This window comes from Podarcis bocagei (genome assembly GCF_964188305.1).
Source record: "Podarcis bocagei genome assembly, chromosome: 3".
NCBI classification, from domain to species: Eukaryota; Metazoa; Chordata; class Lepidosauria; order Squamata; family Lacertidae; genus Podarcis; species Podarcis bocagei.
This window is the reverse complement of record NC_138127.1, coordinates 94,900,577-94,916,169: the sequence shown is the minus strand read 5'-3', so window position 1 is coordinate 94,916,169 and position 15,593 is coordinate 94,900,577. Positions and strand designations below refer to the sequence as shown.

Below are 15,593 nucleotides of genomic sequence, written 5' to 3'. Positions count from 1 at the left end.
TGGACTTTCGACGCAGAGAAAAGTGATGCTCCTCTGCCCGATCTGCAGGACGTGAAGACACCAACCCTCTTCCAGAACCAAGCGGTTTTTGTTCTGTTCTGTTTTGGGGGTTGTTGTTGTTGTTGTTTTGTGGCAGATCCTTTTGCTGTTGCTTCTGGAAATAATTCCTGCCCTGGACCAGCCTCCCTCTGAGCGCGCCCAGCCACCCTCCCGAAAAATAAATAAATGACAACCTCGTGCATCAGCATCAGAAACGCCCCTCTAGCACAAACAGCAGGTCCAACAAGGAAAGATAGAAATAATAAAAAGAAAGAGCTCTCCCGGCTGGTGGCGAAGGCGGGCACAACCGCCAGCTTCTGGCCAGCCCCATTTGCTTCGCATTGGGCGAGCCGGCGCGCTTTGCAAGACCCAGATCCGTCGCGAGAGAAACGAGGAAGGGAGGCAACGATCGTGGATCGACTCGCAAGCTGGAGCTGGAACAGCCTCCCCCCCCCCCCCCCGCCGCTCTGCCAGCCCTCTGAGCTCAACTACAGGCGGGGACTGAGAGAGGGAGCGAGACTGGAGTCGCGGGCGCACGCGGAGCTGCAGTGCGCTATCCGCGGTGCTGAACAGCCGCACTGCCTTTCCCAGCTATTCTCCCCGCCGCCAGCGCTGGCAATTCGGATCAAGGAGCAGAGGTGAAGGCGACCCATCAGCACCGCCAGGTTTACCAGAAGCCACTTCAGGAACGTTTTGGGGGCTTAAAAAAAGAACCTGCACGTTCCGGGGAATCAGAAGTACTTTGAAAAAGAAGATGGTGCGTGCTTGCTCACGTCTGGGTTAAAGGAAGCGCTGGGCTGGAGGCTGCGATTGCGGGCTCCGGGAACTGGGGGGGGGTGGGGTGGGGAGAGAAGATGAATGGCCAAACTAAAGCTTCTGAAGTGGAAGCGGAAAGAGAAGTACCCGGGGTAGTTCTGTATGAATAAACAGAAAGGTAAAGGGGGGGAGGAAGTAAGCTTGGTAAAGTACCATTTGCTTTTGGCACACTATGTTGTGAATTAAGTGTGGGTTAATCTGGAAGGGTTGTATAGAGGGCAGGTGGGTCATGCGTTAAGGAAGGGGTCCAGCTGGATACCTCCTGGTCCTTTTTTAGCCCCTTTAGTTTTAGTCTGTTTTCTTCTTTAAATTTCTTCGTTTTGAAGTGCATGCCCAACAGTTGCTTGGTTTGGGAGGGTGAAATCTATAACTCTGTCTCTCTGTGTGTAAAGAGCAAGTCAGGTTCTTGGAGTGATACCAGCATGCTAACAAAAACAAAAGTCACACCACCCCACAGGCGAATGCTCTGTTGCATATGGCAAGCATTTCGCTGAAAAAAATAATCCATTTTGAGCATAAAGATCTACAAAGAGGGATGCGGGTTAGTGAGCTGAGACCTAAATAAAGCTCTGCTGATATCTCATTGATATAGGTCTTTTCAACCCATGAGAGATGCCCTCAAAGTTGAAGCAAGTGAGAAAGAGAGAGGCCAGTTGGATGGATCAAAGTGACTTAAATACAGATTAAATACATCAATAAATGCTGTCTGAATGTACACTCTTGCAGCCTCCAAGATTGTGTTGAAGGCAGCTGGCCTCTGTTTTCCTGCCCTTGCTTCAAGTAGCTTTCCAGATACATCTGGCACAAAAGAAGGCAACTTCACAAAGAATCTAGGAGACCCAACAGAGAAGAACTATCTATGTTGGTCATGTGTCATTGAATGAGTTTTATCTCCAGGCCCCCTCAACTAAAAGGGAGCAGGGGTTAGCAAGGAGTGGGGTGCGGGAGGGTGGTTGTTTGCAAAGAGATCACTTACTCCATTGGGAATCCTTCAGGAAGAAGACGACACCAGATTCTGTCGGCCTTGCCTACCATACCTCACTATTACTGAAATGGATTGAATACATTTGCTCATTGCTAGCCTTTGGTTCAGATAACAGCTGGAATACAAAGAATGTGGCCAAGTGGAGCTATCTGGGTTGGGAAAGTAAAGCCATTTCTTACACCTTAATGGCCGGTGAAGTCAAGAGCTCAACGTTGAACTGCAAGAATGACAGAACCCCCAGCATGGCTCTAAAAAAATCTGTGGTCCTAGGGTGATGTGGGGGAGCCCTGTGGGATACAGATAGGTGGAATTCTTTGTTGACATTGAACATGACAAGCCAAGATTCATGACTCAGAAAAGAAAGCCTTCCAAAGAAGGACCCAAGTTTTCCTCTTGGACTCTTTAACTGGGTGGTAGCTCCATGCCGCTGTCTCCAATGAGGTGTTGGTTGCTGTCCATCACCTCTATGGTGCTGAAATTTGGATGATGTCTATCAGGAGATCTCAGGGCTGCTGCTGCGTGTCGCATTTCAACGAGGACAATGGTAGGTTTGTCCTCTTAGCGGTGCTCATCATAGCATACCTGACAGCTGGAGCCACCATCTTCTCAGCCATCGAAAGCCCATCTGAAGCAGAAGCTTTGCAGCGTTGGAACTGGACCCTTCAGAACTTCAGCCAGATCTTCAACATTAGCCTCCCTGAGCTACGGGCCTTTTTAAGAAGTTATGAAGCAGCCATGGCTGCCGGCATCAGGGCAGATGCCCTCCGACCAAGATGGGATTTCACAGGAGCTTTCTATTTTGTGGGCACAGTGGTGTCAACTATAGGTAAGTCTCTCTCTTTCTCTCTCTCTGTCAAATGTCTAGAGTCAACACCACATTCTTAAGAAGTAAAAGGGCAATAATGTTGTTCACCACACCATTCATAGATTCATCCATTTAAACACAAAACCTAAAATGCTTCCTATTTAGAAATGTGTGTATGTGTGAAGTAACATTGTTCCAAAACAGAGAAGCCTAGTGGTCTGAGTAGTTTGCAAGCTGATGTCATTTTGTACAGTGTTGAATAAGTTATTTTTCAAATTATTTATTTATTCTCTTTCTTACCCGCCTTTCACCAGAAGGTCTCAGGGTTGCTTACAGCATATATAAACATAATATTATATGAACTACAACAAACATTGATAACCCTACTCATAAGCCCAAAACAATAATTCCAAATGTTGTACACCTTTCTTTCTCAATATGTTTGCATTCTCATCTTCCTTTCTCCACTTGCCTGCTACTTATTTTGCCCGCCCCGCCCCCCATTTTGGTATCCCAATTCCTTTCTCTTTCCTCCCCCCTGGATCTGTCCCTTTTTGTCTCTGTATCCCACCCACCCACCCAAACTCTCATTCATTCTCTCCTTTTCATCAGCGTGCCCCCCCCTTCTCATTTAGGTTGAAGTCCAATGTGAAATTTGAAGAATCTGTCTTATTAGCATCTACGCTAAGGGTGTTTTCACGCTATGAAAGATCACATGAATCTCTAGTGTGCTTGCCACTATAAAGATGGGAGACCCAATTTAAATCTAAAGTGCATTCTGTGCAACATAGGTTTGCATTCAGATCACCATTTTCATATGATTATATAACCATCCTTTTGATACGTTTTCAGGTGTGAGCTTTGGATCAGTTTGAATGTAAACCAGCCGGTCTTTAATGTGAATAGAAAATGCCAATTAACTAGAGTGCACATTTTGGGTTGGAGTTTTTTTTTCCTCCTGTGGTCCTACCTGCAATGCCAGGAAGTGCAAATATTTTACAAGAGGTTCAACTGCACTTTGTAGTGTCACTTCTGAAACTGATCTGCAGGGAGGAGGAGGGCATGGGAGGGAGTTAAGGACTAGGAGTGGACGACATTTGCAAAGATTGCCAGTGATCATGCATATGGTATTGTTTTGATGTTGACTTCATTTCCCCCCGCCCAAAAATGGAAGAGTGTGGGTTGAGCGATGCACACGTGTGTGCCCCTTTCAGAAATCCAAACAAACACAAACAGCTGCGACACACTTTAATGAAGTAGATGAGGTGAAGTTCAGAAGTGATGTGTGTTTCTCTTTCTAGAAAGCTTTCCTAAGTTGCTATAGCAACTGGAGTTTGGAAAGTGTTTGGAAAGTCAGGATGCCTCTGTTAGACACACACACACACACACACCACCACCACCACCACCACCACCACCACCACTACCTGCCGTCTCCCTACTGTGTAAGTAGTTGTCTATATACTGGATGTGGAGTTAATGCAAGGGGCAGACTGGGGACAAATGGTCAAATTCCTGCTCCCTGCCTCATCCTCATATCCACCCAGGCTGCAGACCTAGGCCCATGGGATTCCATAGGTCTGGAGTTGCAGTGTAATTCAATCAATTTGTGAGTAAGCCTTACTGCAGTGGGGCTTACTTCTGAGTAGATATGCACAGGTCTACTCTATCACTGCTGCTAAAGTATTTCTTCATTTTCCCCATGCCTAAATTGAAACCAGATTGAATTGTCCTGAAACTCTATATCCGCAGAACTCTAGGCAAAGAGAAATTCTGGATTTCTCCACAGCCATGAGATTTCCCCCTCCCTCCCTTCCCTTACACTGGTCAGCATAATTTATCTTATGATTGCCTCGGCGTGAAATGGAATTAAAAATGCATACTTCAAAGCAAGAAGTGAGTAAATAACATCTGATAAAAATAGGATTCGGACTATTTTTGTGAGAATCTTTGTTTGCTTGTGATTTTTAGCCTGAGGACAGCCGTTTGCTCTCCCTGGTGGGTGGACGTGTGTAAGAGTTCAAAAATTTTGTGCAAGAAAACGCGTGGAAAATTGATCCATAGATCAATTGGGTTGCAGAGACGAAATCAGATTTAGGGTCTGTGCACATCACATTTGCTCAGCGTTCGCCCTGGGCTTTGCTGGTGTGACACAGGCATGCTTTTATGGCATGTCACCTGAAGATACATTTAACTGTGCCTATGCTTCTGTGCAGAAGAGGGGCAGACAGGGGGCAAGGGGAGAAAATGGCTGAGGGTGGGATTGCAGGGAGAGAAAGACGGGTACGCACCCAATTTCAACCCCAGCTATGCTCACCACAGCCCTAATTCCACCCACTTTGGGCATGCATTCTCTGTGTATCCAACCCTCCATAGCTCCAGAGAGCTTCTGCCTTGCATGCAGAAAGCCCCAACATCTCCAGGTAAATCTGCAAAGGACTCCCATCGGAAAACCTTGCAGAGTCAGTGTTGGCACCAGGCTAGATGGACCCGTAGTCTAACTTGAGTTAAGGCAGGTTCCTATGTTTCTACAACTACAACAAAAATGGTTCCCCCTGGATAGGGAATGACTAAAAAACATTCCATTAATGGTCCCTGCAGGTCAGTCGAGGGTGAAGGTGTTTGATGAATGGCATTTTGAGGGCTGGTGGCTACTGTCTGCCGGCAACATCCCACCTGGAGAGAACAAGTTGCAATGGTTCAGTTGCAGCCCATGAAGCAGACATGTGAGGGTTTGTGTGTGCAAGTGTTTGTATTTTGCTGCTGGTTCGGGAGCTCAAGAACATGATATTTGCTTCTGAGATAAACTGATACTGCTTTAAAAACTAGCACTATCTCCATTGACATCTGATTCTCTCTCTCCCTCTCCCTCTCCCTCTCTCTGTCTGACCAGTATATTCCCCTCATAAGCAAACAGGATCCATAAAAGGTTGTCTTCCTGAGATGTCCTGTTGCTCAAGGAAGGGCTATGAAGCACTAGGTTAGACCTGCTGAGAGAGACCATCTGTCTCAACAGTATGCTCAGGAAAGGCTGCCCTTCCTTTCCTCTGCTGATTTCAATCTAGCTCCTGCTTCGTAGTAGGTGTGTAACTAACAGCAGCTGCAAAGATGCTGGTGGATGCTGCTCATGGGATCACAGTACGTTGGTCCTGCAGATGGCTGCACTAGTCTCCAATTCAACTCTGGACACAATTCAAAGTTTGGGTGGTTAAAGCCCTAGACGGCTTCAGCCCAGAATACTTTATGGATTGCTTCCTACACACACCATGCAATCTTTTCCTTAAGAATGGAAAGAGAGGCCCTTCGCTGTGTCTAGGATGGAAGGCGGGCAGGCTGGGACAAGAGACAGGGCCTTCTCAGTGGCTGCACCCAAATTATGGCGCACCTTGCCCCCTCACATGCAGCCAGACCCTCTCCCTCACTGTTTTTCCCCAGTTACTAAAGGCCTTTTTATTCTGACCAGTGTTTTTTTTTTATGGGACAGAAAATGCTTTTGTGATTTTTTCAAAGAAGTATTGATTCTGTTTCTTTTTTGGGGAACAATGGGAACTGCAGTTCTGGGTAGGCAGGCAGAAATCTATAGCAGAGGGTGGTTTTTAATCTTTGTTGAAAACTGTCCAGAGTGGCTGGAGAAGCCCAGCCAGATGGGTGGGGTACAAATAATTTATTATTATTATTATTATTATTATTATTATTATTATTATTATTACAAGATCCAGTATTCCAGAGGGTAGAATCCATGCAAGTTAAACTAGAACAAAATCAGTATTGATATGTGGTGTAGACAACCCCCATGCTCTTCCATGTTCTCTCTTCCCCAGCTCAGTTTTTCTACTTTTCCTGTGGCTCACCCTGTTTTATGCCACTGGTGCAAGCCATCTCATGTCAGGGGCAAGGGCAGTTCATGGGTCCTCAGCATTTGAAGAGCAATGGCTTGCATTGCTCAGGGGAACCTGGATAAAGTGCAGGGTTCAAATCACATTCTGTAACGCTGCACTTATAAGTAAGGATGTTGGAATTTATTGGTTTAATTTCATTTTAAGGGCTTGGGGCGAATTTAATGAATAAGGACAGATATGGATGTGAGGTGAAGGCAGACTACATGCCCCTGGAACTCCTTTGACAGCAAGACTCCCGTTGTGTTATTGAAACAGGGAATAAAAAGAGGAGAAGTAAAGGTGGCTTTTTTGCCACTCACAGCGACTAGTACTTTGACTGTGAGTAATCTCATACTTCTTGCAGTATCTCAGAAAGGCAGCGTCCAACATTGGGGCTTTGTCACATATGCACCTGGAAGCAATTTGACTATTTATGCACTTAACCAGTCAAAAGGTGGGTAATCCACCAATTAAAAACTGTTTAAACAGATGACAGCCCCAGTCATAATAAATACTTACTTTCAGTAATTGTGCCCACTTGACCTACTGTTTTGATCCAAGTGGTTTGCAAGAAATATTAAAATGATCAATAAAGAAAACAGTGAAAAACAATTAAGAATAATTAAAATTAACCACGGAAGAGGTTAAAACACACCCACATGCCTGAATAGAAGCATAGATTGCAGGGACCCTGAAGGTCATCCAGTCCAGCCCCCTGCAATGCCTAAATTAAAAATGTTGCAAGGAGGCACCAGGAAGAATACAGCACAGGCACCCACCTGATGTCAACAGATGGAGAGTTCCAAAATGTAGGTGCTGCCACGCTGACAGAACAATTTTGGAAGTGCAGAACAATTACCGTATTTTTCACTCTATAAGACACACAAGACGCAACTAGTTTTTGGAGGAGGAAAACAAGAAAAAAATATATTCTGAATCTCAGAAGCCAGAACAGCAAGAGGGATCGCTGCACAGTGAAAGCAGCAATCCCTCTTGCCGTTCTGGCTTCTGGGATAGCTGTGCAGCCTGCATTCGCTCCATAAGATGCACACATATTTCTCCTTACCTTTTAGAAGGGAAAAAGTGAGTCTTATAGAGCAAAAAATACGGTATTTTGTGGTGCTTGTGCCACTTCCGCAGGCTGAAGGGGTCGAGTGGGGGTATACGGGGTGAGTCGATCCCACAAGCAAACTGGCCCCCAGCGTGTTTTTATATGCCCATAGTGACACCTTGAACTTGGCTCAGCAGCAAATCAGAAACCCCTCTGCAGCATTCTGCACGAGTTGCTGCTTCTGGATCTGGTGCAAAGGAAGCCCCACATAGAGTGCATTGCAGCAACGTAACTTTGAAGTCACCAGTGCCTGAACTGTTGAAAACAAGGTGCTGAGAACACTGGAAGGAGCGGCTGGCATTGTGTCCTGCTTGTGTCTAGCCATTGCTGTGAAGGAGATGGAATTTCATCCTCACCCAGTAAGGCAGTTTTTGCGCTCTTAATGTCTGATTGGTTGGAGCAACAGGGAAGGCGAACCAGCATAAAAATGGAATGAAACACTACGCCAGTGATCTATCTCCCTTGAAAGTTCTGTCTTTTTCTGTAAGTGGCGCAGTTCTGCAATAGACTCCCCCCCCCCCGGCTGAAATTGCTGCTCTGTTTGAACTGCTGTTACAAACAGCAAATTTCAGTTAACGCACAATCAATGCCTCATTTGGTAGTTTCGAAAATGCTTTTTAGCTTTATTGGGGCATTTTCCGGGTGATGTATTCCTTTGGGAAAGCCACAAATGGCGTTGAAAGCTGAAGAGGCGGTTGAAATTCATTTTGTGTCTCTTATTTTCTTTTTAAAAATTGTGAGAGTGCAAAGAAAACATGCTCATTAAGAACAAAAAAAGCATCTTTTTCCTCTGACTGTATGTTTCAATCATATCCTTTGGTGCCTTCAGTCTAGCACTGCGGGGTGATTTACTTTATAAAATAATTACATGTTGTTGTTATTATTCTGATTGCCTTTTGAGTAAGGCATACAAACTGTGGCCATAGCCAAATTATATATATAAAGCAGTATTATTCCAGTTTAAACAGTCATTGCTTCCATCCCCCAAATTATTCTGGGAAGTGTAGTTTGTGAAGTGTGCTTAGACGCCTATTCCCCTCACAGAGCTACAATTCCCAGAGTGGTTTAGCAATAAATTCCTCTTCCTGGGGAATTCTGGGAACTGTAGTTCTGCAAAGGGAACATGGTTCTCCTAATAACACGCAGCGCCCATAGCAAACTATAGTTCCCATGATTCTTTGGGGGAAGCCATGACTGTTTAAAGTGGTATAATGCTGCTTTAAAAGTACAAATGTGTATTACTGAGAACAAATGCCTGCACCTTGTTCAGATCCCCACTTATTTACAGGAAAGTTACTGGAGGATGGTTCAGACATGTTCATCACTTCATGAACACAGCATCAGGAGACAATAGGGATGTCGAAGAACTAATGTGCAGATTGGACTAATGTGCAGATTGGAATGTAATTATCCTTTGGATTTTTGCACCTCTCCTAATTTTATAGTACAAGTCTTGTCTCATAAAAAGTACCAAATTTTGTAAGTAGAGATAAAATACTTAATTATTGGTATGGTTTTTAAAGCGATAATGCAAAATTGACATGAAGTGGTTACAGACTGAGCTGTCCACCCCTAGTGGCAACTTACATGCATTTATGTATTCATTAAAATGTTATAGCCCACATTTCTGTACCACACAATGTAGGGCCCCTGTGGCATCTCCCACCAAAGTATAAAAACAATTACAAATAAGATGACATTAAATTAAAACAACAGTGGCAAATACGAAGAGGACAAAACTCAATTTTCCTTCTGTGCCAAAGGAACCTATGAATATTTTAAAAATAGAAGCCTTCCTCCTCCTCTAGAAATTTCTACATCACCCTGTTTACATACCCTATTTTTTGCTCTATAAGACTCACTTTTCCCCTCCTAAAAAGTAAGGGGAAATGTGTGTGCTTCTTATGGAGTGAATGCAGGCTGCGCGGCTATCCCAGAAGCCAGAACAGCAAGAGGGATTGCTGCTTTCACTGCGCAGTAATCCCTCTTGCTGTTCTGGCTTCTGAGATTCAGAATATATTTTTTCTTGTTTTCCTCCTCCAAAAACTAGGTGCGTCTTGTGGTCTGGTGCGTCTTATAGAGTGAAAAATACGGTACATATCAGCAGAGAGGAGGCTCCTGTGATGAGCCAGCAGAGATTTTAACAAGCAGGAATTAAAAACTGTAGTATCACTCAGCTTTTTCATGGTATCAGTTCACATATCTGAATTTAGGACATTACAAGAAAACAGGGGGAAATGTCCTGATACAGGGGCCAATTTGGCAGTCCTGCCAGTACATTTGCACTGCACCAACCTTCCTCCCCCCCCCCTTCCCGGTAATCAACAGTGTTCCACCTGCCAGGAAGTTAGTGTTGTAGCTCCACCCCATTTGGTGAGCCACTTCTGGGTGCCAGGTCTGGGTAGGTGGGTATGGCTTGGGGGGAAATGAGCTGGAGGTTCTCCATTCCTGGTGTAAGCCATGTATTAACGAAGGACTAAGTATTCAGGGGGACGTGGGTGGCGCTGTGGGTTAAACCACAGAGCCTAGGACTTTCCGATCCAAAAGCTGGCGGTTCAAATCCCTGTGACGGGGTGAGCTCCCGTTGCTCGGTCCCTGCTCCTGCCAACCTAGCAGTTCAAAAGCACGTCAAAGTGCAAGTGGATGAATAGGTACCGCTCCGGCGGGAAGGTAAACGGAGTTTCCGTGCGCTGCTCTGGTTTGTCAGAAGCGGCCTAGTCATGCTGGCCACATGACCCGGAAGCTGTACGCTGGCTCCCTCGGCCAATAAAGCGAGATGAGCGCCGCAACCCCAGAGTCGGCCACAACTGGACCTAATGGTCAGGGGTTCCTTTACCTTTACCTAAATATTCAGGGGATGAAACTAGAGAGAACTAGTTAGGTTGCGGCAGGAGATTTGAAATGAGAGGAGTTTAATATTAGGGAAAGACTCCAAGGACGTTGGCTCCTTTGATTTTTCTTGGTCTCATTTTCAGCTTCGAGCTTTCAGCTTTCAGCTTCAGTTTTCGTCCGCAGTTCCATCTACCACTCCTAGCATCATTCTTGGATCTTGAAAGCATACTGGCCTGGTTTTCTTGGGAGCTAAGGAGGAGGTTTTGTAATTTACTTATAGATTCTTCCTTAAGCTGCTTTGGAGATAATTTTTTTCCTGGTTTTACCAAGAGGAGGCTTATATTACTGCAAAGCCAAGGGCTGATTGAGGTTAACTTCACTAAATTTTAGTTTTGGCTTTCTTAATCTGTTCAGGTCATTACTTTTGTTCAGGGATTTTCCCAGCTGTAAAGAGTAAATCTCACTGCAGTAAATTCGGTAGATACGATGAGGAGTTTAGTTTGGTTCCTGTGGCTGTTGTTTTGTTCTTGCACCTTGGTGCTATTCCCTTCCCCTTCATAATCTCTCATTTACTCTCTTAAGATCTTAGCAACTTTCCCTGCATTGTTCTGCTTTGTGGCATTTATTCCTTCATAATACAGTGGAACATTTCCACCGCTTTTGATCCTAGGATAGCTGGACTGCAGGGGTAGTATTAAAAGAGATGCCGCATGGAGAGTTGTTATTCGATACATTTCGTTTGCCATCTCCATATTATAATTGCTTCTTTAATTTTGTTTTAATGCAATGCATCGTTCATTTTGTATCACACCTTCATTGTTTTTAACGAATATTTATACTTTTTCACCATTTTCCTGCTATCTTAACAAGTACAGTGGTACCTCGGGTTACAGACGCTTCAGGTTACAGACGCTTCAGGTTACAGACTCTGCTAACCCAGAAATAGTACCTCGGGTTAAGAACTTTGCTTCAGGATGAGAACAGAAATCGTGCAGTAGTGGCGCGGTGGCAGCGGGAGGCCCCATTAGCTAAAGTGGTACCTCAGGTTAAGAACGGTTTCAGGTTAAGAACGGACCTCTGGAACAAATTAAGTTCTTAACCCGAAGTACCGCTGTATTTGATTTCATTCCTTTTGGAATGGCTCCTATTCTTTGGTCACTACCCAAATGCTTGCTGGAGCAAATTAATAGAGAGGGAATTGGGAACTCACTTTTAATCCTTCCGCACAGAGTAGCCACCTGCTGTCAAGGCCCATTAAGTGGGCTCTTCCGGTAACGAAGTTCAGCATGTCCAAAGAGAAGAGTTGCAATAAAGTAATTGGAACGCTCTTTATGGAATCCCACCAGATTGTCTTCAGCTAGCAGCACTGTTATCCAATTCAGCTCATGACGCAGAGTCTCAAGATCGTGTTTTGACAAATTCAATGAAAAACAAAATAATAATAAATGATAGCTTTCTGCTGCACATGAGGGCTTCTGGAAGTGTTTTTAATCAATCACGCAGTTAATCACCAGGGAGCAAAAGAAAATGATGAATATAACTGTGTTGATTAATATTGCCATATTTTTAAACACTGAATAATTTATTTGCGCTTCAAGCTAGACACATTTATAGTGCAGATTACACCCTGGCAGCCTTGTCACCGCTAAAGTAAGGGATCACAATGACAGGGCTCGACATGCCAGCGCTAGGGCATGAACCCAGTTCGGTTGCCAGCACTGCGGCAGCAGTCGCGGCCAGTTTTGCGCCAAATATCCCCCCACTCTCCCACCTTGAACTGATGAAAAAGCGGCATGCAAGGGAGCTTAGTGCTTGACAGTGCACTTGTAAGGACAAACTAGCGCTGCATTTACTTTGGACACTGGGTAGCTAATTGCTTTTAATTGGTTCAAGGGCTGGATTTCTCCTTGATCCACGCTCCAGGGTCACAGGTTCCCTACCCATGCTCTATATCATGCATAGTGCTTAAATGTTGCTGAACTACAACTCCCATCATACCTAACTGTTGGCCAGGAGAGGAGATTGCTCTTGTGTTCAGCTTCTGTATGAGGGTTTCCCACAGGCCTCTGGTTAGCCACTGTGAGAACAGGATCCTGGAATACATGGGCCACTGGCTTGATGCAGCAAGCACTCTCTCTTCAAATCATAGATTCATAGAATTGTAGAGTTGGAAGGGACCACATCTAGTCCAACCGCCTGTGATGCAGGAATCTTTTGCTCAACATGGGGCTTGAACCCACAACCCTGAGATTAAGAGTCTCATGCTCTACCAACTGAGCTATCTCAGGTCAATGGCTCTTCCTACTTTCCTTTGGTGCTGTACTTTGGGAACATCTGAAGGGCCAAATGTTCCCCACACATGCTCTATAGGATGATTGTGGGAAGGTTTTGCTTGCACTCACCTAAAATCTCTTACGAGTCGACTTAATCAAAAACTTTAGCTAAGGGTGAAAAAGAGGGCAGTTACTCAATGAGCTGCCTTCCTTAGTGCAGATAAGACAAAGCATAACAGAATGGGGGGAATTAAGGCAATATTTGAACTGTACTGCTGATTCTTATATCTAGTTGTTGTTGTTTAGTCATTTAGTCGTGTCCAACTCTTTGTGACCCCATGGACCAGAGCACGCCAGGCACTCCTGTCTTCCACTGCCTCCCGCAGTTTGGACAAACTCATGCTGGTAGCTTCAAGAACACTGTCCAACCATCTCATCCTCTGTCGTCCCCTTCTCCTTGCGCCCTCCATCTTTCCCAACATCAGGGTCTTTTCCAGGGAGTCTTCTCTTCTCATGAGGTGGCCAAAATATTGGAGCCTCAGCTTCAGGATCTGTCCTTCCAGTGACCACTCAGGGCTGATTTCCTTCAGAATAGAGAGGTTTGATCTTCTTGCAGTCCATAGGACCGTAGCACCATAATTCAAAAGCATCAATTCTTCAGCGATCAGCCTTCTTTATGGTCCAGCTCTCACCTCCATACATCACTAATATCTAGTTGTAGCATTTCACTATCTCTTTGCAGTGCTAATAGTTATAGGTCTGTGACTGTTTTAGCCTTCAGCTAAGACCACAAACCTTAATGGTTTGGTATTTTCGGGAGGCTGAGCTGAGCTGAATGTTCTACATCAAACATTTTCAGTTTTAAAGAAAAAGAACTTGGGAAAGTGAATGTTTCATTAAAGGCCCCTTGTTTTTGCCCCTCTCACAGGTGCTTTGTGGTTCTGACAGCAATAGCAGCTGCACTCCCCAGTGTTGCTCAGTGCTATCGCCTTGTTGTTTTTCATATATTTGTACAGTGCAGAGTGAGGCAGAAAGGGAGTTAGACACCATCATATAAGTGTGTGCAACTGTTTGTGTATTTGCCAGGCAGGAGACTCTTGGGGTGTTGGCTAGCCTTCAGTTGCTTCAATTACAAGCACAACCATGTGCATTCCTACTCAGAAAGAAGTCACATTAATACAGAAATATGCATTCTATTAGCAGAAATGGGTTGCCAAAAAGGTTCGGACAAATATGTTTTTTTTAAGATTGCACAAAAATGCAGAAAATTTTCCACGAGGCTTTTTGTTGTTGTAAATCACAGTTTTCTGCAAAATTCAGAGAGCTGAATTTGGAGAAAGTGAGAAAACTGAAATTGACAGATTCTTGCATCCCTAATGCCGGATTCCTCCCTTCCTCTCTCTTTTTAAATTGGGAAACCCAGCATGTCTGCAACCCTGTGTACCAAGATGCAAATTCACTCCTCAGAAGGTGTTCCCATTATGTGTAATAATAGTCTGATTTTAAGTTTGGAAAAATGAGAAACTAAGACAAATGAAATTGACAGATCCCTCCATGTCTATCTTCCGCCACCCACTCTGCCTCCCCACCCCACCCCCATCTCACCAGAACCTGGAAGGGACAGTTCAGGTACAGACTATAATCACAGTTCAAACATGGAATGAAGGCTGCAATCCTATCCCCATTTACCAGGCAGTAAGTCTCATGGAACTGTGTCCCGAGTTGCAAACGAACAGCACAATCTTATACTTGTCTCCTCAAAAATGAGCCCTGCTGAGTTCCATGGGGTTTACTCACTAGTGAGTGTGTCTAACACTGCAGCCTAAGTAAATTGATTTATTTGCAGTCAACTTCAGTTTTGATTTGCAATGCTGCAAATGTGAGTATGCATTTGCAACATTCAAGGCTGCTCTTTGGCTTTTTGAATGGCAGCTCGTCATATAGTTGCCTCCGAAAGGTAATAGTCCTGAATATGCATTGTGTGGTGCTACAGAATCATTATTGGAAGTCCTTCATAATGATTAAGTGAGGGGAGGTTCCACTGTTATGCCACTTCCTTGCCGAAAGAACAGGGTGTAGGAGAGGACCTTGGTAATATGGCATCCTGTGCAAGGCCAAGATTAGACGTCCCTACCCACCCACTGGGATGCGTGTGGCGCTGTGGGTTAAACCACAGAGCCTAGGACTTGACGATCAGAAGGTCGGCGGTTCAAATCCCCGCGACGGGGTGAGCTCCCGTTGCTCGGTCCCTGCTTCTGCCCACCTAGCAGTTTGAAAGCACGTCAAAGTGCAAGTAGATAAATAGGTACCGCTCCAACGGGAAGGTAAACAGCATTTCCGTGCGCTGCTCTGGTTTGCCAGAAGCAGCTTAGTCATGCTGGCCTCATGACCCAGAAGCTGTACACCGGCTCCCTCGGCCAGTAAAGCGAGATGAGCGCTACAACCCTAGAGTCGGCCACAACTGGACCTAATGGTCAGGTGTCCCTTTACCTTTACCTTTACCTTTACCTTTACCTTTACCTTTACCTACCCATTGCTCGCACCATCTTCCTAAACCCCGGTAAGTGAGGTGCTGGGCTTTGGGAAAGAGGACAATGGGCTTGGGCAGGGTCCTAGAGTCCTCCTGTTTCCTTCCCAAAGCTGGACAAGCGCTAACTCAGGCATAGGCAAACTTGGCCCTCCAGATGTTTTCGGACCACAACTCCCATCATCCCTAGCTATTGGGACCAGTGGTCAGGGATGATGGGAGTTGTAGTCCCAAAACATCTGGAGGGTCAAGGTTGCCTATGCCTGTGCTAACTAGGCATTGGGAAACTAGGCTTTGGGAAAGAGGCGGGAAGGTGCCCCCTCCACATGT

General features: G+C 45.1%; 1 protein-coding gene across 1 annotated transcript in view; it reads left to right on the top strand.

The window, feature by feature from the left end:
- Positions 1 to 493: 493 nt before the first annotated feature.
- The window catches only part of KCNK12 (potassium two pore domain channel subfamily K member 12), a 44,939-nt gene continuing 29,839 nt past the window's right edge, over positions 494 to 15,593 (top strand). Inside the window, exons 1-2 of the mRNA XM_081188731.1 lie at positions 494 to 796; positions 1,448 to 2,666. Coding sequence (XP_081044857.1) covers positions 2,324 to 2,666 — 343 coding nt within the window. The 5' untranslated portion in view covers positions 494 to 796; positions 1,448 to 2,323. The remainder of the gene's footprint in view (positions 797 to 1,447; positions 2,667 to 15,593) is intronic.